At 45.8% G+C, this 23,327-nt stretch overlaps 1 protein-coding gene across 1 annotated transcript in view; it reads right to left on the bottom strand.

The window, feature by feature from the left end:
- RTN1 (reticulon 1) overlaps nt 1-23,327 on the bottom strand; it is a 201,243-nt gene that overhangs the window by 85,159 nt on the left and 92,757 nt on the right. Inside the window, exons 2-3 of the mRNA XM_066342722.1 lie at nt 13,454-14,227; nt 1,975-2,709 (exon numbers count right to left, since the gene is read on the bottom strand). Of these exons, the coding sequence (XP_066198819.1) occupies nt 1,975-2,709; nt 13,454-14,227 (1,509 nt within the window). The remainder of the gene's footprint in view (nt 1-1,974; nt 2,710-13,453; nt 14,228-23,327) is intronic.

The following is a 23,327-nucleotide window of genomic DNA, read 5'->3' as shown; positions in this document are numbered from 1 at the left end:
CAGGGTATGGCAGGGGATGGCAAGGGACTGCAGGGGATGGCAGGGGATGGCAGGGGACGGCATCGGACGGCAGGGGACTGCAGGGGACGGCATTGGATGGCAGGGGACGCAGGGGACGGCAGGGGACAGCAGGGGATGGCAGGTTGATCCTCCTGATGCTGTTTTGCAAGGCTCCCTGAGGCTGCACGGTCCTTTCTCATCACAGACTGGTGGCAAATGAATCCAAATTAGTTTTAATAACCTCCTAACAAATACACATTCCCTGTTAAATTTGTCATCAAATATCCTCCCTACCCACATGAAGTATACTTCAAACTCACAGGGAAGGGTTATTTGGGAAGTCAAGAGTCAATTATATTGGCCCCCACATGATGTCAGGTGACTAAGCCTGCAGCAACCATGTGACAGGGTGATTGTTTTATTGCATTCCTTTAATTTTGTTTTATTATATTCCTCTAGGTTACCCCATTCCGATGTGTGAATTTTAAAGAATATAGAAGCTAGAGTCCAATCTATAATGAGAAAGATTTTGCCCTCTATTTTAATCTAAAGCACTTTAATTGCTACTAACATCGGTGAAGTTAGTGTTCTCCCAGGAAAGAGGATGTACACTCAAAACCATTTATTCCCAAAAGGCAAAATACTTCTAAAGAAATAAAAAGCATAGTAGATGCATAGGTGAAAAAAATTGTGGTTTAGGGTTTGTTTTAAAGTTTGACCTGGGTGTTCTTCACTCAGGAGCTGGTAGAGGTTCTCTATGTTCACTAAGTGTAGCCCATTAACGAGCCTGTCTAGACCAGGGGTAGTCAACCTTTTTATAACTACCGCCCACTTTTGTATCTCTGTTAGTAGTAAAATTTTCTAACCGCCCACCGGTTCCACAGTAATGGTGATTTATAAAGTAGGGAAGTAACTGTACTTTATAAAATTTATAAAGCAGAGATACAGCAAGCATATAATAATAATTACTTATAAAGTACTTTATGTCGGATTTTCGCTAAGTTTGACAGAATAAATCTTTATAAAACAACTTACTATAGTTAAATCTATCTTTTTATTTATACTTTGGTTGCTCTGCTACCGCCCACCATGAAAGCTGGAACGCCCACTAGTGGGCAGTAGGGACCAGGTTGACTACCACTGTTCTAGGACCTAATTTATTAACCTGACTCTTTGATTCCTTTCCTGAATTCTATAATACAATTAATTGGATGTGGGGGATGCTTTTAGAAGAATGTTCCCTACACATATAATGTCTGGAAGATAATATAATGATGTCTGCTTGAAGACTTACAGATTTTTCAGGGAAAACTAGAATGGCCAGATTAAAATCATTCTAAGTTATAAGTAACTAAAAATCCTTTAGTGACCTTAGGTCTTGTTTAGGGACAAAGTAGACTCTGGATTCAACTCATCCCTGTCTTTCCTGACTAGCTGGGACAAGAAAAACTTTATCAAAGTGTGAATCCCTTGTTCCTTGGGTAAGGGAAAGGGTGGTGGCAGAGATCCACCTGGCCCATTGAGGAAACAAGTATGGCTGGCAAAATGGATGTGCAAATGGGAGGTCCCAGCACTTGGAAGAGCTGTTGTCACTCCCCATCCTTGAGGGGGCAGGGAATTGGAAATAAGCCTGGAGTATAACAACAACAACAACAACAAAAATCTCTTCCCAAGAGAGGAACCCGGCCCTGGAACGAAAGGAGGGCACGCTGGCTCCACTCAGGAGATCCTGGAGGATGCTCATCATTGCGTGGCCAGCCCACTGCTCCAAGCACGTGGTTCTGCCACCCAAGTCCCAGCTGCAATCTGAATTCTTTCCTCTCCCACCCATCCCCCTGGACTTGTTCTCTGCTCAAGGGTTTGACCAGCCAGGATATGACTGAAGGGTTGAGCCTCAACCACCCCTGTGATGAATTCCCCTGAACACTCAGGGAAGGCACACTCAACAGACAATCAGGAAAGCTGTCACTTTACCTTTTTGCTTATTGAGAAACAGCAGAGGGGGCACGAAGCCAGGACCTTGTGACCAGGGGCTCTTTGCGGCCGTGGGGCTTTCCTTGGAACTCGCAGTTTCTGCAGGTTTCCACTGGGCGGCGGGCTCCTCAGGCACTGGGGCTCTGTCTCCAGCGGGCAGCTCCTGGCCAGTTTGGGGGACAGCCGAGGGGAACTTAAGAAAGGGGCCTGGCTGAGCGCCCGCGCGCTCCTCCACCCGGGCACCCGGTTCTTCCCGGATGGCGTCCAGGGCGCCCGATTTCATCTGGGGCGAGTCCTGCTCCCGCTTGGGGCTCTCCTCCGAGGCTGAGGAGGCGTCACAGGACTCGATGATGAGCTCACTGTCCAGCTCGGCCTCACGCTCCTCCCTCAGGATGCTGTACTGGATGGATGGTGAGGCCGGCGAAGGTGGCGGGCCACCCACGTGGCCGAAGGTCACGTAGCCAGAGGTCAGCGCATCCTCGGCGGCCAGTGGGTCCTCGGACACCAACTCGATCTCTGAGTCCCCTGACTCTGCGCTGCTGGCCTCGTGGTCCAGGGGGCTGGGGATGGTGGGCAGCCCGGACCTGGCCTTGGCCTCGGGCCTGCCAGTCACCTGGCCCGCTGGCCGTGGGCTCTCTGCTGTTTCATATGATAACCCCTTTGCTTCCTTAATGGCAGTGATCAGCTCATCCTCGGAGATGCTGCCTTTCCCCTGGGATTCTGCAGCAGATGGTTCTGTCGTCCCCCAGAGCGAAGGAGAGCCGGAGAGGTGCACATACGGACAGAGAGAGAAGAAATGAAACAGAGTTCCGTTAGGGGAGATGTTTTCTTGTTGCTTGAGAAACACATATCTCATTAACACAAAAATAGTCTGTTTGCAGGGCTATGCTGAAAAGACAGGCCACCTGAATAAAAGGCTAATTACTGTTATGGCCCAATTAATCAGTGTTTTACATATCTATCTATCTATCTATCTATCTTAATCTAGCTATTTAAAAAATGACCCAGCAATTTCTTAGCAATAGCAGCACCTCGGTTGGTTTTTCTGTTTCAATGTGGCTCCAAGTCTAGAAGTTGTTTTTTAATTTCTTCTTCATTCTCCCAGGGAAGTCGCCAGTGTCACAGAGTGCGTCAGGGAATCTGACGGATATAATTCTCGGATTTGGCTCACCAATATCAACCAATCTGAAAACTTTGTCCATTGCTGTTTGGGTTCCCTCCTCTAATAAGACAGAAAAAGCTGATTTGGATCCTTGTTTACAACTTGATTTCTGATCTTTACATTTCCCATAAGAAACAATCATTTTACTCTTTTTTTTTTTTTTTAAATGAAAAATGTGCCTCGGTGGAGCCTTATAAGAGAGAGCCTGGCCCGTCCCACCAAACCGGCTGTGCAGATTGCCACAGTGCACAGCCCCACCGGGCTTCTCATGGTGGAGCTTACCTCCATTATTTACCCTCTCTTCACCTCCTCTGGAGAAGAACAAAACCCAAGAGTCACCCCCACGCCCCTGGTGAAAGCCAGCCTCGGCCTGATGTTTATCCAGATGGTCCAAAATCCTCACTGGCAATCTTGCTGATATTTCTGTCCCTTGGATGAGACTACCTGGGATCACCATGACAACAATTTTCAGGAGCTGCCCTGCAGCAGGGCCTTACTTCAGAATATCCTAGACGGTGGCCTCTGGCCCTTCTGGGGGACAGAACTACTTGGGAATGACGGCTAAGGGGAAATGGATAATGAAAGTGCTCTAAAATCTATTGTGGCAATAGATACACAATTCTGTGAATATAATAAACAGCATTAAAATGTAAATGGGTAAATTTTATGTTATGTGATTATATCTCATTGAAGCTGATTTAAAAAGAAAAATAAATAAAAAATGGAAGGAGGCTTTTCCTCTGAATTAGCACTTCTAGGAGAACTTCCTGACCTGTATTAGACTGTAGTATGAGTGAGAAGTAACTTTATTTGTGTTAAGCCACCAAGATTTGGGGATTTATCTGAATCTGAATGAGTGAACCCCTTCAATTTGGATTCTGCTCTAACTGCTTGCCTAAAGTCACTGATAACCCCCAGATTACTTTTGTGTTCTGACCCATTAAGAGGATACTGCAATCCCTGGGAGGAGGAGTTATGACAACCTAATGAGTTGCAGTGGCCAGAGGACAATTCAAGAGACATTGAAGAGAGAAAAGAGGGTCTGACTCATGTGGTAGGTGAGAAAAAAATGGGGCATCAGAGGCTACTCAGAAATGGTGAGTAAAATGAACAGGAATTGCACACCCACAAACATGGAAGTCAGAGCAGTGAGCTGTTTCGATGGAAGAGAGGGAAAAAAAAATCATATATTCATATCTTGGATATCTTCCATTCCTGTGGTTCATATTCTTTCAGTTTCTCACATTGGAAATCTCTGTCTGACCATCTGAACTGCTAGGACTGACCACACTGCTGCTTGCTCAACATTCCGACACCACAAAGCAGGCAGCCAGGCAGGAACCTGGGCTCAAAGGTCCAGAAGCAGCCCTGCAGGGCAGCTTACGCTGTATGCAAGCCAGCCTGGTGACGGTCCTTCAGGAAACAGGCTGGTGCCCACGCATCCTGCACAACCAGGAGCCCCTGGGCAGTTTGTATTTGTGTGATGATTTGATTAATGTTCATCTCTTCACCCCAGTCTCTCTGACCCCAAACTGAAAGCACTGTAAGGGCCAAGGACAGTCAAGGTATTTTGTTCACAGAGAGATGCATCCCTAGCACTTAGTGCAGTGCCTGGCTCACAGAAAACGCTGACAAATAGAGCTCATTTGAGGACCAGCGCAAATCTTTAGAACATCGATTCTTAATTAGGTATCAGGCACAAAAGTGCTCTTAGATTCTGACTTGTAGAACTAAGTCTGGGTGGGGACCCATGCATCTGCATTTTGTAATCTCCTCACTCCAAGGGTGATTCTAACTGTCACCTCCAGTTAGGGTTGGCAGATTTAATAAATAAAAATGCAGGATATCCAGTTAAATTTGAATATCAGCTAAACAATCAATGTTTTATTAGTATAAGTCAGGGGTCCCCAAACTTTTTACACAGGGGGCCAGTTCACTGTCCCTCAGACCACTGGAGGGCCGGACTATAAAAAAACTATGAACAAATCCCTATGCACACTGCACATATCTTATTTTAAAGTAAAAAATCAAAACGGGAACAAATACAATATTTAAAATAAAGAACAAGTAAATTTAAATCAACAAACTGACCAGTATTTCAATGGGAACTATGCTCCTCTCACTGACCACCAATGAAAGAGGTGCCCCTTCCGGAAGTGCGGTAGGGCCCGGATAAATGGCCTCAGGGGGCCGTATGCAGCCCGCGGGCCATAGTTTGGGGACCCCTGGTATAAGTGTATGTCCCATGAAACTTAAGTATCTGGCAACCCCACCTACCTCCAATTAAAAGCTGCTGTGTTAGAACATTCAGAAAAGAAGGCTCAAGGATCTTGCTTTATTTATTCAAGAGTAAGGGTGCTATCAGACAGCTGTGGCCTGTGGGAGGAAGAGGCCTGATGAGTCTCATCTTGGGCAAGTGAAAGTGCTACCCTAAAAAGAATCTATCCTGGCCCTGGCCGGTTGGCTCAGCAGTAGAGCATCGGCCCAGCATGTGGACGTCCCGGGTTCGATTACCGGTCAGGGCACACAGGAGAAGCTCCCATCTGTTTCTCCCTCCTCTACCCTCTCTTTCCTCTCTATCTCTCTCTTCCTCTCCCACAGCTAAGGCTCCATTGGAGCAAAAAAGTTGGCTCAGGTGCTGAGGATGGCTCTGTGGCCTCTGCCTCAGATGCTAGAATGGCTTTGGCTGCAACGGAGCGACTCCCCAGATGGGCAGAGCATCGCTCCCTGGTGGGCACGCTGGGTGGATTCCGGTTGAGCACATGCGGGAGTCTGTCTGACTGCGTCCCCACTTCTAACTTTGGAAAAAAAAGATAAAGAACCTATCCTTATGAGTCAAAAGGAATTTAGTAGAAATTGTAAATGTTGCCCTCCATTCTTACGAGGTACTAAAAGTTTAACAAAGTCCTGGGAGGAATGTGGGAAAAAAATTAGAACAAAACAGTTTCCTACTCTGTTGAAAACCTTATGGGGCCTGACCTGTGGTGGCACAGTGGGATGAAGTGTCGACCTGGAACACTGAGGTCACTGGTTCAAAGCCCTGGGCTTGCCTGGTCAAGGCACATGCAGGAGTTGATGCTTCCTGCTCCTCCCCCTTCTCTCTCTCCTCTCTTCCTCTCATTCTCTCCCCCTCTCTCTCTCTCTCTTCTCTCTAAAATGAATAAATAAAATCTAAAAAAAAATGTGTTTAAAAAAACAACAACCTTATGAGGATCTAGCTGGTTATTATATGTCAGGACTGATACACAAAGCTGGAATCAGTCAATGAAAATAATCAATAGGATCTAGAAACTGAGGCAGTTAGGACCTCTCTACCTGGAAAGATGTGTCTGTTGCTGCTGCTAATAAGGATGATATTATTAAGCAGGATAAACGGGCCAGTTCACCAAGTTGCAATCGCCAGTGTCCACCTGTGAATGATGCTGCCATTCAGGTCTCCCCTTGGCTCTTGCTCATTCTCCACTCATCATTCAGAGGGATCACCTGAAACCCATCTGGTCCTGTCATTCTTTCCTTCCTTCTCCCAACACCGGCTACACTGACTCTTAAGCTGCAACTTGAACACACAGGGTGTTCCCGGCTCTGGGCCTCTTCACAGCTGACCTTCCTCAGCGATCAGCCTGGCTCGCTCCTTCACCCCACTCGGGTCTCTGCTCAAAGCCGTCGGCAGAGAGAAGCCTTTCCTCACCACCTCCCTATCACTCTCACACTGTGTCTTGCTTTATGTTTCGTCATAACCATTATAAGTATCTGATTTAGATTATGTATTTATTATTTATTTGTGCGTAAGTCTTCCTAACTAGAATGTAAGCTCCATGCAAGCAGCAATCTTGTGATTCATCACTGTGTCCCCAGTGGTGATGACACAATGCCTGGAGTATATATTCAATGTATATTTGTTGAATGAATGATGGCACTTCCCAGCATGAACCCTCCAATGGTTTCCTGCTGTATTTGGAACAAAATCTAAATTCCTTATCCTAGATTATGAGGCCCCAAATAGTCTAGGCCCTGCCCACCTCTCCAATGTGGTTCTATACCATACTTCTGCCTTGCTCCTTTGCACTGTCTTCCAGTTCCCCACACTCCAACCCTGGGGACCGTGCATTTGCTAATCTCTGTCCCTGGGCCCCACACTTTGAACTTGGGGTCCTTCTCCTCATTCAGATCTCAGATCATATGTCACATCTCAAAGAGGCCATCTATGAACCCCTCACACCCAAATCTCTGTCACTCTTTACAGCACTCATACTCCATGAAATGACACTACTTATTTATGTGTTTCTTTTTATTATCTCCTCTCATTGGCAGGTAAACTTCCTGAGGGCAGGGACTTTATAAACCTCATACTGCAATGTCTCTGGTACCCTACACATGTCTGACATAGAGAAGTCACTCAGTAAGGATTTTTTTTAAGGGAGAGGAAGGGAGACAGATAGATTCCTGCATGCGCCCCGTCTAGGATCCACCTGGCAAGCCCCACCTGAGGCCGATGCTCAGACCAACTGAGCTATACTCAGTGCCTGGGGCCAATGCTCAAACCAATTGAACCACTGGCTGCAAGAGTAGAAGAGAGAGAGAAAGGGGAGAGGGAGGGGAAGAGTAACAGATGGTTGCTTCTCATGTGTGCCCTGAACCTGGGATGTCTGCATGCTGGACCAATGCTCTATACACTGAGCAAAACTGGTCAGGGCCAGTATTTTTTAACAAAATAATGAACTTTGAAAATGAGTAGGAGAATCACAGACCTCACCAATGCAAGGAAATAGTAACAGTAGTTTTCAAAGAGTTAGAATTGAAATGGATTTACCTTTCATTGCTTATTTCTTTTTAAGGGAATCTGGGTGGTTTAACAATGACGTTTTGATTATTGTTCTTTCTGAGGCTAATGTGTCGAAGAAAATTGATGACCACCATAACATGCTCCAGGTGTATGTGTCAAAAACAGCTTGGTTTCATGAGTCAATGGTCTGGTGCATCAGGGCAATTATTTATATAAAATGTTTCACTTGTACTCTTAACTAATCTTTGCTAAGAAGAACCTTTCAACATTTAAGATGTATGAATTTTTGCCTCTCCACCTCAGAGTATATTATTTAATAAAATGAAACTAGTTAAGTATGTTGGAGGAACTTACAAAATGAAATAATCCATTGGAATTGGAGAAAATCTATTAGACTCTTTGCTTGAGCTCCAGGGCCTGTGACTAAATCTGTTCTAATGTAGAATTTCTTTGGAGTTATAATTCACATAATTAGAAGTGTTCCCCAGAACTGACGATTTCTATCTTTATTAAACAATGATAAACAGAACTCCTTTTGTTTAGCATGTCTTTCTTTCCCTCGGTTTCTAAGTAGGGTTACATGTAATTCTTGGTATTTGTCTTATCTGTTGGAACTGGAAATGGCAGAGTGACCCAAGACCCAAGAGATGTAATAAAGCCCAAGTCTTCCGGTGTCAATGGACAGAGTGTCATAAGATGCCATGGACTCACAAGGTGGGATGGGAATTAGGTTAAACTTTTGGGATAAACAAAATAAGGAGAAAGGTCTCAATGATGAGCTGATTCCCTCTATCTCTTCTGTTAATTTTATTCTTACCTGTTGTTTTATGACTGAGGTATTATGATGTGGAAAAAGGGTGAAGAGAGAAACTGATCATGGGAGACAGCTGTGTAATGGGACAAGGGACTTTCTCTTTCTTGAATAAACCTTGCTTAGAATGTTTATTTGAAGCAACTGCAGAGAAAACCCTTGCCTTAACCGCATGCTGTCAAGTGGGTAATTCAAGATCATAAAACTTCAAGGTCATGTGAGCCAGATCTGTCCTTGTTTTCTTTTGAAGTTGCTCCAGAAGCCCAATAGGTCACAGCTATTAAACAATGGAAATTCCCTAATAGTAATTAATGAACTGTGTACCAAGTCTTTATCATCAACCCTGTAAACTGTAATTTTTACGAGGCGTATGGCCATGTAAGTGGACTTATATGCGCCAGGATATTTCACTCTTCCTAGAGGCTGACTGAAGTCCCTCTGGACTGGCAGCTCTGTAATACACAGCCAGTAATGCAGCTTACATCTTCAGAGCTCCAGTATCTTTATCTTGCGGAATAGCAGAGGGGTGTGTGATGCATTGCCAGAAAGAGCCCAAGGAGGCTTTGGGACTCAGCTGTGTCCCTACCTCATGTTGTAGGCTGGGACAAGTCACATCTAATTCACTTGGGGCCTCAGCTTCCTTCTTTGCCATTATAACCAAATCTTAATTTACATTTTTTATAAGCTCACTGTACCCTCACATCTCCTGTCTTTGTACCTTCTCAGATGGAGGGCCACCCCTCCCCTTCACGTGGTAATTCCTCCTGCTTCTTCGACAGTCACTTCTGGTCTCAGTACACCTGGAGAGCTGCTGGATTCCAGTGCTCCTCAGCACTGTTTCTGTCTCTCAGAACACAAATCACACCAGAGTTTGACTGTTTCCCTGGAGGGCAGGGACTGATTTGTGTTTGTTTTTAAAAATCTGTCATCACCAGTACTTAGTAGAGTGACTGATCAAAAGAACATGTGTAGAACTTGTTTGTTGAATGAGTGAATAAATTTGAAAATCAGGGACTTGGTAGAATGGCTCTCTGAGACCTTAGAGCTTTATAGTTGAATGAGGGTAAGATAAGATTGGGGAAGGGGAGAAATTGGTGCTAAATCTTTAGGAAAACAGGACAGGAGGTACCTCCATTAAGTCCACTCTGTTTTAACACTAGGACTTACTACAGTATTAGGGTTTGGAACAATCATTCCTAATCCTGAGGTTTGGGATCTGATTTAAGAGTTCAGTGGAAGCTCACTCACCTGAGGTGCTGAAAATCACTGTCTATAAATCAAAAAGGTTTGCAAATCACTTTTGGGTAGGCTCAGAATGCCAGCCAGTGGAGGCAAGGAAAGATTCAAGCCCTCCAGACTATCCTCTTCATCTTGATACCTCATGGGCATTTACACACAGGATGGCAGATGCACACAGAATGGAGATGCACATGGGATGGAGATGCACACGGGATGGAGATGCACACAGGATGGAGATGTGCACAGGATGGAGATGCACACGGGATGGAGATGCACACGGGATGGAGATGTGCACAGGATGGAGATGTACACAGGATGGAGATGTGCACAGGATGGAGATGCACACGGGATGGAGATGCACACGGGATGGAGATGGGCACAGGATGGAGATGTACACAGGATGGAGATGTGCACAGGATGGAGATGTACACAGGATGGAGATGTGCACAGGATGGAGATGTGCACAGGATGGAGATGCACACAGAATGGAGATGCACACAGAATGGAGATGCACATGGGATGGAGATGCACACGGGATGAAGATGCACACGGGATGGAGATGTGCACAGGATGGCACATGGAATGGAGATGTACATAGGATGGAGATGCACACAGCATGGCACACGGGACTGAGATGCGCACAGGACAGAGATGCACACAGGACAGAGATGCACACAGGACAGAGATACACACAGGATAGCGATGCACACAGGACAGAGATGAACACAGGATGAAGATGCACACAGCATGGCACATGGGATAGAGATGCACACAGGACAGAGATGAACACAGGATAGAGATGCACACAGCATGGCACATGGGATGAAGATGCACACAGCATGGCACACAGGACGGAGATGCACACAGGACAGAGATGCATACAGCATGGCACACGGGATAGAGATGCACACAGGACAGAGATGCACACAGGGCAGAGATGCACACAGGGCAGAGATGCACACAGGACAGAGATGCACACAGGGCAGAGATGCACACAGGATGGAGATGTACACAGGACAGAGATGCACATAGAACGGAGATGCACACAGGACGGAGATATACACAGGACGGAGATGCACAGAACATGGCACATGGAATGGAGATGGACACAGGACGGAGATGTACCCAGGATGGAGATTCACAGAGGATGGAGATTCACAGAGGATAGAGATGCACAGAGGATGGAGATGCACACAGGATGAAGATTCACAGAGGATGGAGATGCACAGAGGATGGCACATGGGCAGAGATGGACACAGGACTGAGATGTACCCAGGATGGAGATTCACAGAGGATGGAGATGCACACAGGATGGAGATGTACACAGGATGGAGATGCACAGAGGATGGAGATGCACACAGGATGGAGATTCACAGAGGATGGAGATGCACAGAGGATGGAGATGCACACAGGATGGAGATTCACAGAGGATGGAGATGCACACAGGATGGAGATGCACACAGGATGGAGATTCACAGAGGATGGAGATGCACAGAGGATGGAGATGCACACAGGACGGAGATGTACACAGGATGGAGATTCACAGAGGATGGAGATGCACACAGGACGGAGATGTACACAGGATGGAGATGCACAGAGGATGGAGATGCACACAGGATGGAGATGCACACAGGATAGGGATTCACAGAGGATGGAGATGCACACAGGATGGAGATTCACAGAGGATGGAGATGCACACAGGACAGTGATGCACACAGGACGGAGATGCACACAGGATGGAAATTCACAGAGGATGGAGATGCACACAGGATGGAGATTCACAGAGGATGGAGATGCACACAGGACGGAGATGTACACAGGATGGAGATTCACAGAGGACGGAGATGGACACAGGACGGAGATGTACACAGGATGGAGATGCACACAGGACGGAGATGCACAGAGGATGGAGATGCACACAGGACGGAGATGCACACAGGATAGAGATGCACAGACGATGGAGATGTACACAGGATGGAGATGCACACAGGATGGAGATTCACAGAGGATGGAGATGCACACAGGACGGAGATGTACACAGGATGGAGATTCACAGAGGACGGAGATGCACACAGGACGGAGTTGCACACAGGACGGAGATGCACACAGGATAGAGATGCACAGAGGATGGAGATGTACACAGGATGGAGATGCACACAGGATGGAGATTCACAGAGGATGGAGATGTACACAGGATGGAGATGCACACAGGATGGAGATTCACAGAGGATGGAGATGTACACAGGATGGAGATGCACACAGGATGGAGATTCACAGAGGATGGAGATGCACACAGGATGGAGATGCACACAGGATGGAGATGCACAGAGGATGGAGATGCACAGAGGATGGAGATGCACACAGGATGGAGATTCACAGAGGATGGAGATGTACACAGGATGGAGATGCACACAGGATGGAGATTCACAGAGGATGGAGATGCACACAGGATGGAGATGCACACAGGATGGAGATGCACAGAGGATGGAGATGCACAGAGGATGGAGATTCACACAGGATGGAGATTCACAGAGGATGGAGATTCACAGAGGATGGCACGTGGGCAGAGATGGACACAGGACAGAGATGTACACAGGATGGAGATGCACACAGGACGGAGATGTACACAGGATGGAGATGCACACAGGACAGAGATGTACACAGGATGGAGATGCACAGCATGTACACAGCATGGCACATGGGATGGAGATGCACACAGGACAGAGGTGCACATGTGGAGTGGGGCGTTCCTGCTACCACTCTGGCCTTTCACCAGGTGGAGGAGTCCCCCTTTGTGTTTGAAAGGATGTATCGAGTGTAGTTTAACACCCTGCCTTGAATTAGAGTAGAACATTCAAGTTGAATAAAATCACAACCTAGTGAATTCAGACATTTAAAAATTCTATTCAAATAAATCCTTTAGTTTAAAAAGCAAAATTGTATGCAGATCTTCAATAAACTGAGATAAAAATGACAGTGGTGACACTGAAGGGGGAGGGGAGAAGTAGTCTTCATTAGGTTACCTCTCCCTGCTCATGACCCTCCCAAAGACCTGAGGCCATACCCCTTCACTGTGCTGACTTGGAGCTGGGCTGGGCGGGTAAATGCCCTGCCCCAGGTAACCCCACCCATCTCAGAGCATACAAGGTGCTCACCCCAGGAAGCCTCCAGGAAGTCAGGGAGGAAAGCTACACCAAAGCAGATGGCACCTTCCTCTCTGCTCTGCACAGTGACCCACGGGAGGATTTCAATGTTTCCAGCATGTCATTTTCTCCTCTCAACAGAAAGAACTTTTTACAAAGCAAATCTGACAGGACTATAAGGAATGTCCCAAATCTCAACCTCTGCGCAATGAGCACAAGACTAGGAATGTTATATGCTAATTAAATTGGTTAACTTGAGACTTAAATGCAAATTTTGAGTCCTTAATATTCAGATTCCCATGTGCGGGTTTTCCCAAAGCAGGGAATATCAGTTTACTTACCTGTTCCGGAAGACGGAGGAGTGACGGATTCTGGGCTGTCGTCCTCAGGCTCGGAGACGGTGACAGTGGGCACTGTGTCAGGACTCAGTTTCAGACAGATATCTTGCTTTTCAGGGGTCTGCTCTTGGGTAGCAGTTTCAACAGAAGGCTCGATCTCAGTCAGCGTGATTTTGATGGGGGCAGTGACCAGAGAGGCTCTATGGTGCTCTTCAGAGAGATCATCTATGTAAGGAGCAAATGTCGATTCTTCAAATAAATGGTCCTTGAGGATTTTTCCCTCCACAGGAGCTGGTTTCTCTGGTTCATGGACCTCTTCGGATTTTGTTGACCCGTCAGTGTCCTTATTCTTCAAGTCCAAGTCTTTCTCTTCCAACGTGGGGCAGCACTGCTCCTGAGAGTCCACCTCGTCTGGCCTGGCTATGTCAATGTATTTGTAGGCTTCTGCTTTCATCTGGTCCAGCGGGTCGGCTAAGATCTTGTTCACTTCGGTGGACTCTGCAGGAGTCATCTCGATTCCAGAATCAGAACTAAATAAGCCATGAGGCTCCGTCCCAGGCACGTCTGGCAAGGAGGGTCCAGGGGTACTCAGCTCCTCGGGACTCTCTGCTGTGGTGACATGGCCATTTTCCTTCTGAAGAATCCCAGTGAAGTACGTGGAATCCTCCCGAGGCGGGTAACAGATGTCAGAAATCAGGGACGTGTAGCACGCTCCCTCCCCATCTTTTGATGGCATTGAAAAGGGATGATCCATGGCCCAGGAGACATCTGCCACACCTAGGAACCAAAACAGCAACAGACAGTGAGTGAGCGCTGGGCTTCAGTCCTCTCTCCCGCCTGGCCTGGCGCACCACCCACCCCTGCCCCGTGGAGACATGGCATTCTTCCTCCTCCGGACCTGGGAGTTCCCTCTCAGCACTGGCATATTCCTCTGATGGCCCGCAGCACGGGTGTGTCCCTGCCTGGCAGCGGACCACAGAGGCTCATGTAGCTGCCATGGCCAGAAAAGTTGGGGACAGATCTGAAGTGACTTGGTCTTAGTTAGTATTATTCAACAGAAGACCTCTTTGTATATAAAGTGATCATGACCCTGTAAGCAGAGGTGGAAATGTAGGCTCATTCAGGTCTGTAAGTACAACAATGAGAGAGTCGGCTGGGGAGAGGGGCTGCTGTTAAGACTCAGAGTGGGGAGAGGCCTCAGGAGACCCTCCGTCCACCCCGTCTCTCCAGGGACTCCTGCTCCGCCTGGATGGACGCCATCCCTTCTCTTTTTAAAGGTCCTCAGAGAAAGGGACTCCTAGTCTCCCGATGAAATCATCCCAAAGTGGTGTCAGCTTAACGGCGCTCTTCCCTGTCTTCAGTGTTCTCCTCACTTTGTTTCGCTCTCATTCACGCATCTACGGCCCATTCTTTGCCTCCCAGTGATCTTCACAACGACCCACGGGGAATTTCTTAGTTCCAAACAAGTTTCTAAGTTTGAGTCTAGAGAATGTTTTCTCTTGACCTTCATTCTACTCATAAACCCACTAAAAGTTCATTAAGAGGCAGAAGAAGAAAATCCTCTATTATCTTTTCTTGGCTGTAAAATGTTGTCAGAAAGAAAGAAAACTAATGTTTACTGAGGCATGACCATATGCGAAGCAGTTGGATTTTACCCAATTCTTACAACTCTCTTGTAAATTAAGCCCAACACTCTCAACCTACAAATACATCATACACACATGTGCATGCACACGCACAGACCTTAAGACACACCCAAAGAATATTCCAGATTAGGGTGCCAACTCATAAAAGTACTAAAGTAGAGGCAGTAATACAATAATAGCTAAAATTTGAGTGCTTGCTATGTGTCAGACATAGTTCCAAGTTTTTTTATTAATATTTACTCAATTAATCATCAATGCCATCTTAGGAGATCGATACTATTTTAGCTTCATTTTACAGACAATGAAACTGAGGAACAGAGAGGTTAAGTAACTCACCTACAATCACACAGGCAGAAAGCAACAGAGCCAGGATTCAAACCCCAGAAATCTAGAAGTCAGGAAACCTTTCATGCCCTTTGCACCTTCTTAAAATAAGTTTCTGGAGTTTGGGTTTTTTTTTTTAAAGTAACTTTTTTTTTTTTTTTTTTTTCTGAAGCTGGAAACGGGGAGAGACAGTCAGACAGACTCCCTCATGCGCCCGACCGGGATCCACCCGGCACACCCACCAGGGGCGACACTCTGCCCACCAGGGGGCGATGCTCTGCCCATCCGGGGCGTCGCTCTGCCGCGACCAGAGCCACTCTAGCGCCTGGGGCAGAGGCCAAGGAGCCATCCCCAGCGCCCGGGCCATCTTTGCTCCAATGGAGCCTCGCTGCGGGAGGGGAAGAGAGAGACAGAGAGGAAGGAGAGGGGGAGGGGTGGAGAAGCAGATGGGTGCTTCTCCTGTGTGCCCTGGCCGGGAATCGAACCCAGGACTTCTGCACGCCAGGCCAATGCTCTACCACTGAGCCAACCGGCCAGGGCCTAAAAAGTAATTTTGACTCTAGTATTATCTATTACAAATAAACTTAACTCTTGTATTGTCCTAGCTTTCTCTCGGGTGCACAGTCATTGTTTATCTAAGAAGAATGAGAAAAGCACAAAGCCTCTTCTCTGCTCTAGCACTTTGCTGCCACAGCACCTGTGCACTCACTGTTTTCTTTCCTCAGACCTCTCTGCCCCCAGAGACCTGCATACCTAACCCTCTCGTGGCCAGATCTTTGCTCAAAGGGCAGCTTCGTAAGGAAGACAACACTGACCTGCCGTGCCTTCCCCACCCCATGGCAACCCTGTTCCTTCCTACCCTTCTCTACTTTTTCTTTTTTCCATATCACTTGTCTCCTCTTAATACACCGTATAATGACCTTAGTACTCATGTATTGTCTCCCCTTGCTAGTTATGTTCAATGAGGGGGGAAATCTTTGACTACTCTGTTCACAAATGTGGCTCAACACCCAGAACAGGCCTGGCACATAGAAGGTATTCAATAAATATTTGTGAAAAAAAATTTTTTTACAGTGTGAATTTTCAAATTAAGCACAAGTAACAGGATTATGTGAGAGGACAAGTTGGCAGATTCCCCCAAAGTGCTAATGATACTCACTTCACTCAGCAAGTGGCCTCATTTGGTGACTAGTTCAAATCTGCATTTCTGCGAAGCTTCTAATTGAACCTCCTTTGCATATGGCAACCCTCCTTTTCAATTTAGACCAAAAAAGACCCAATAGCAAAAAGAACAATACTAATGATGAGTCTTATTGCCGAACATATACAGACCACCAAAGAAAACGCTAATAAATTTAAATTCATGTGTGCGTACACACTTTATCCTACAGAATTTTAAAAACCTCTTTCATTGTGTGAGCTCAGCCTACATGTAGACCTCACTGGAGGCAAGGAAATCAATCCTGAGATATTTCATTACACATATTTGGGTCCTGGGATTTTCCACCGCGATGATCTGGAACCACTTCCACGTGTTATTAAGTAAGTGCTCACCAGAAAGTAAGGACGGTTTGCCCATGGATAGAAATGGTCTGGAGGCCTGGGAGGTGGGGAAGGAGGTGCTCTCCCGGAGAACACACAGGAGGCAGTGTCCAGGGTTGTGCCACTGTCATTATCATTCTACTCTTACTCGATGCTTTGATTGCAGAGGCCATCACAGGGCTCCTGGCCTTATCACCTATACCTGGCATGGTTCATAGCCCTCCAGCCCACGGTCTCCTGACACCAGATAGCACACTAAACACAAGGCAGCACCTGGCCGCAGGTTCTGCCCTGCTTCATCAGATCCTCCCTAAGCTCCGCAGCCTGGCCTTTGAGAGGAGGGGAATGCTCTCTGGCCTCACAACCTTGTCCCCACTGCTCTTCACAATGTCACCTGCATTCTATCAGCTCTTCCAACCATCTTCCACTCTCCAATTCAAACTCTGAGCTCTGATGAACATAAACTCTCCGTCACTTCTCTAACACTATTCTCCCAACCTCTACACCCAACTCTCTGACTTTTAACCTCAAGCCACTAAAGTTAAGCCGCTTTAAGTGACCCTCCTCCATGATGAATTTGTTGACAACACCTGTCAGGACCTGACCCCTTCCCACTGTTCTCTCTCTTCTTTCCTACAGCATGTTATTATACTGCTCATGTAGCATGGGGCATACAAATTTTCTATGTCCAAGTTCACTCCTAAAAACCTGTCAGCTTCTGGAGTTTGAAGCTCATGGCCTGCACACTGTTGTGTAGTAGGCACCCAATACCGAATGAACGAATGAACGAATGGGCCAATCGACTGATGATTCAATGGACTTATTCTATGCAGCTACTGAGAACAAACTAAAACTAACTGATGCAGTTTACAAAAAGGCTGTGTTTAATCGAGCAAGTGAGAAAACAACCTAGAATTTGAGTTATCCAACAATAGACAGAACCGCATCTCAGAAACAGGAATGCTCTGATCCCACTGGGCAATCAGATAAGAGAGTGGCCCAGCATCTGTCTAGGCTAGAACCAGCACGTGGTGAAAAGCTGGATGAAACAGCCGCAGAAGTCCCTTCCGGCTTTTATGATTTCTGTACTGACTGGCTGCCCCTGTGGTCGGACATGATTTCCTTTGCTCCTTCCTTATTTGTAAAACAGACTCAATATAATTTTCCTTGAGGTGATGCCACAGCATATACGGGCTGGCTTTAAACCTCAAGCCACTAAAGTCAAGCAGCTTCGGTAATAACTGAGGGACTAGAATCTAGAGCACATCTACACGAGGAGAGAGACTAGAAATGAAATCAACAACTGGGAGGAATTCCCACCCTTGAAATTCTTATCTTACCACGCCCGTCTTGCTCAGAGAGTCTAGTATGAAACTGAAAAGGCCATTTTGCCACATTCTTCAAAATCTACCAACTAGAGGGAGAGGAACACAGTCACTTGTGTAAATCACGCATTTAAATGGGACCATGTCAGAACCATCACCAAAGCAACAAATAATGTAGTACTCTGAATGCGGCCATGTCCCATTTTCTTAAATTGAGCTAAGTACCTTGAAAGACTCTCAAGGTTCTAACTTACTGAATTTGAAAATGTACATACATTACAGGGTGCCTATCAGTTAGAACTCCAGAAAAGAGAAAGTCCTTTTAGATGGAAAATTATGCGAGAGCAGAGTCCTGTGGGAAGCAGAACTGAGCCTGGGGCTCAGGAAAACCAATTAATTCCTGTCAGCCCTCCCTGCGGAGCTGGCAGAGGCAGGACCTGAGAAAGACAGCAGGAGCCGGTCACCCGAGGTAGAAACCAATATTGTTACATTGTTAAATACAAATCCACTAAATAAAAGCTCTTTTCTGATCCAGGCTAGAAATGACTGCTTTCTTTCTATAACCAAGGATTCCTTGGAACATTTGACTTCTTTCTCTCTGCTATTTCCTTGGCCATCAAAAAGTCTGATTCCCATGGAAGAAGATACACAGTGAGTGGATGCCTCTGGGGAGCTGGCTGGACAGGAGGACACCCCAAGTGCCGTTACCTGGATACATTTAAAATGGAACTGATTTTTTCAAATCTTCATTTTACAAGTAACTTTCAGAAGAGTTCTTACAATAAAAACTGAGAAATCCATTGGTCACAATTTCTAATCAAAAGCCAAGTGGGAGAAAGATGAAAATAAGCTCAAACTATTGCCATTAAATCACATGTACTGATAAAAATGAGCCTTTTGTAGTTGCCAATGTCCTAGATCAGAAATACTATGAGCTTGACAAATTCAACTCCTAAAGAATGGGTGTTTTATTTTATTTAATTCTCTGGCAATACTAAGGAATGAGACAACAAAGATGGCTTGCTAAAGATGACTTTACTTTTTTAAGGAAAGTTTCAATCCCAAAATTCTAGTCCTTAACTGACTAATCCTCACAGAATCAAGTTCCTTCAGGTGGTGGCCGACAGCATAGGTTTGTGCTCGGGCTCTACCACCGTCAGTGGTGAGACTGTGCGCAAGTTGGCCCCTCTGAGCCTTAGTTTATTCATTTTTGAAGTGAGGGTAATAATAGTTCCCATCCTTGGGCTGTCAGGAGGATGAAATGAGATGATGCACTTAAGTATCTGGCACATAGTACACATTCAAGAAATGAGAGCTGTGGGTTTTATTTTTACCTCTATTTTACCATTAGCAACATATTACCACCTGTCCACGGGTCTGGTGCTTTATCTCTAATGACATGTGATCAGGCTCCTTTGGGCCAGGAGGAATTCACAATGGCCTGTCCACACCCATGCTGCCTTCTGGGGTCTGCCTTCGATGCCAAAGTCCCCAGAGTGCAAGGGCACTGCTGTCCACGGAGCTCCATGACGGGACGTTGTTTGTAGCGATGCTGCTCACATAGACCCTGCCCCAGTCGTGGTGGTGACTGACTTGGCGTGAAAAGACAACAGACAATAAAGAAACGAGAGTGTCCAGTACCCATGGATAAGCTTCCTTCCTTGTGGATGGAGCTCATTCTGTCCCCTTCAGGGAAAGATTAAGGGCCTACGGTTTGAGATGACACTTCTATAACTCAATAAAGCCTTTCTTACTGCTCTGAAATGGAGACACAGAGAATGCTGGAAAGACTGGTTATGCCAAAAGGGTTTCTAAGCACAGAGGTAGATATGCTCCATCAGAGAAGTATCTGGATTAAAAACAAAAACAAAACAAAGCAAAAATACCAATTATTGTTTGAATAGAGCCAACACTAACAGGTACAAGGGGCATTAGTCCCATTAAATAAAGAAATATTTTTAAATGAGGGACATAAGGAAAAAAAACTGGAAGATACACATTCAAATTCAAGAATTAACGACCAGAAACAGTGACCTGAAGTAAATCTACACTCACTTTTCCCAGAACCGTTTGCCCCACGGCTGCCCATGTGATGGATGGCAGTGGCCTGCACAGAGGTTCGGCTGTGCGGCGTTTTCCCTGAAACTCCCACTCATCTTCTCTGAGAGCTAAGAAATCAGCAGCCGCACAGTGTGGAGGCTGTGACACATCTGACAACGCAGCCATCCAGGATGGATGGGTATGCCAGGGAGGCTCCGGGAGCCTCTATTGTACCTAGAAAATATTCTCCTCCTGAAATTAAGTGGTCTATGAATTAACATGACAAATAGGTGCTCAAAAACCCAGGTACACCCATTCTTTACAATGTTATCTATGTGATTAGCTAATAGAATAAAAAGAAAAAAATGAGCCTGCATTCTCTAGCAAAAGACTCTAAGCCAAAGTGGATGACATGCTTGCAGGTTTAAGAAGATGAGTAACTACTCTTTATTTTTCCAGCTTGCCGTCTTATTTAAAGCTTGCCTGCCAGAATAATGGATTTAGCTGTTGGGAGTGCAAAATTAATGTTTAATTTAAAAAATGACTCAGCAGGTTTTGGGGTTTTCTTTCCTCTCTGATGAACCAGGGTTTGCACGGCCTGAGGGTTTTCACTCTAGCAGAAAATGACGTTAGAGGAAGAAGCCTGGCCTGGCAGACAAACCACTGTCTAAGTTTCTCTGACAGTGCTCAGGGATGCCCCAGAAAGCATAAAGCTGCAGAGCATCGAGATGGAATGGGAGCAGACGTTCTGATGAGCCTGGAAGTGTGAGATATTTTTTGCCTGCTCTCCAAGGGTGGAAATGTGCTTCTATGGCCTCCTTTGGAGGATAAGTGTTAGGAGAGGGAAGGTGAAAGTGAATTATTATTCAAAACTTACTTAGCTATTAAGAAAAGGATTTTAAAACCCTATAAAGAGTCTCATTTTTTTAAACTTATGTCTCATTGCTTTTTTTAAAATATCAGCTTTATTGATTTACAATTCACAAGCCATAAAATTCACTCAAAGTGTGCAATTCAGCAGTTTTTGTACATTCGCAGAGTTATGCAAGCATCTCCACTCTCGAAGCCACCCACCTAGCTTAGATGCATTCTACTCTCAATGTTTTCCGTACAGCAAAAGCTCTGTTACTTCTGGCACACAAAGGGAAGGGTTACTTTTGGAAAAAGGGAAGAGCTACTCCCATCTATTTATCATTTGTTGATAGAATTTTGCTATCTGGTTTCCAAAGAGAAAAATAATTGTTCCTGGTCACATCTCCTCAGTGCCACGGCTCAGGCTAGAACCTTCCTCGTTTTCACGTTCACGTTGCTTTTTTTTTTCTTACACTGTGAGCTCCTAGGAGACATGGACTATGTTTTTTTCTCTCACTATGTCCATCAACTAAGCACACACAGGCTTTGTTAGGTAAATTCTTATAAAATGAATGAATGAATACGTTTCCACACTCATCATACTGGTTAGTTTGTCATCATTCAAAATCTGACCTGGTCCTGGCCTGACCAGGAGGTGGCGCAGTGGATAGAGCGTCGGACTGGGATGCGGAGGACCCAGGTTCGAGACCCTGAGGTCACCAGCTTGAGCATGGGCTCATCTGGTTTGAGCAAAAGCTTACCAGCTTGGACCCAAGGTCGGTGGCTCGAGCAAGGGGTTACTCGGTCTGCTGAAGGCCCGTGGTCAAGGCACATGTGAGAAAGCAATCAATGAACAACTAAGGTGTCGCAACAAAAAACTGATGATTGATGCTTCTCATCTCTCTCCGTTCCTGTCTGTCTGTCCCTGTCTATCCCTCTCTCTGACCCTCACTCTGTCTCTGTAAAAACAAAAACAAAAAACACAAAATCTGACCTGGTCCTGATTACAAGCTGATGAGGAAAGTGAGGGACAGTGAGACTCTTTCCCCGCCAAATTTTTATTCCTTTGATTTAAACTTCTTATTTTTATTCACAAGATTTTATAGATGCAAAGAATTTTCATGATGATTGACTAAGACCTGCATCTACCAGAACAGAGTGAAGGAGACTCTCGGAAGGGGGTTTACCTCAGTCTGGAATGATCCACAAGAACAAGCTGACACTAGAGTTAAGATTTCTCCTTAGAATGTGTTTTATAAAGGAAAGACTATGACCACACAGTATAGAGCCATCCTTGTAGAGCTGCCACCAGTCCCTACTGTGTCTTGACAAAAAGAAAAAAAAGTCCTTGCTCGGTGGACTGTGCCAGAGGAGTGCATCCCCTGCTGGACTGTCTTGGATTTTGTGCCAGAGCTGGGAACTGGTCGTAGGTCACGGGATCTAAAATAACGCCATGCAAAGTGATATGCGTTGGGAGGTACGTGAGGAAGGACAAATGAGGGTGACTGAGGGATCATTCTGTCAGAAAGATGACAGGGCATGGCATGTGGCATGATGTGCTCTGAAGTACGCTGGGTGTGACCTGACATGGGTGGTGCTGGGTACAGCGGTGAGCTGTGGTGAGCTAAGGCATGACCTGACAAGGCCAGAAGTGTGGTGCGGAGGACATGGCATGGCGTGCTGTGTGGTGTGCTTTATGGGGCAGCATTCTGCAACAGAGAAACTGAAGGCATCAGAGAACCTAAGAGTTCCATCCCTGACAAGTTACTGACCTTTCAGTCATTACACTCTCAGGAAACCCCAGTTTCCTCACTTACTCAAGGAACTAACATTTAAGTTAATCACTTACCATGTGCTAAACAAGATAGTTGAATAGATTACCGTATTTCTCCATGTATAAGACGCACCTTTTCCCGAAAAATTTGGGGTCTAAAAACGGGGTGCATCTTATATAGTGGTTGTAGTTTGTTTGTTTTTTTACTTACATTTCCCAGGGTTTTTTTGCACTTGTTTTGCACTCTTTGTTGAAGACAGTGATTTGTCATCAGACACAGATGAGGACAAGCTAATGGATGGGAGTTTTGACAGCGATGAGGAATTGTATGAATTTTATGATGAATAAAACCTGAGTTCAATAACTTTATGTAA

This window comes from Saccopteryx leptura, chromosome 6 (genome assembly GCF_036850995.1).
Source record: "Saccopteryx leptura isolate mSacLep1 chromosome 6, mSacLep1_pri_phased_curated, whole genome shotgun sequence".
Lineage (NCBI taxonomy): Eukaryota > Metazoa > Chordata > Mammalia > Chiroptera > Emballonuridae > Saccopteryx > Saccopteryx leptura.
This window is presented reverse-complemented; position numbering and strand designations above follow the sequence as displayed.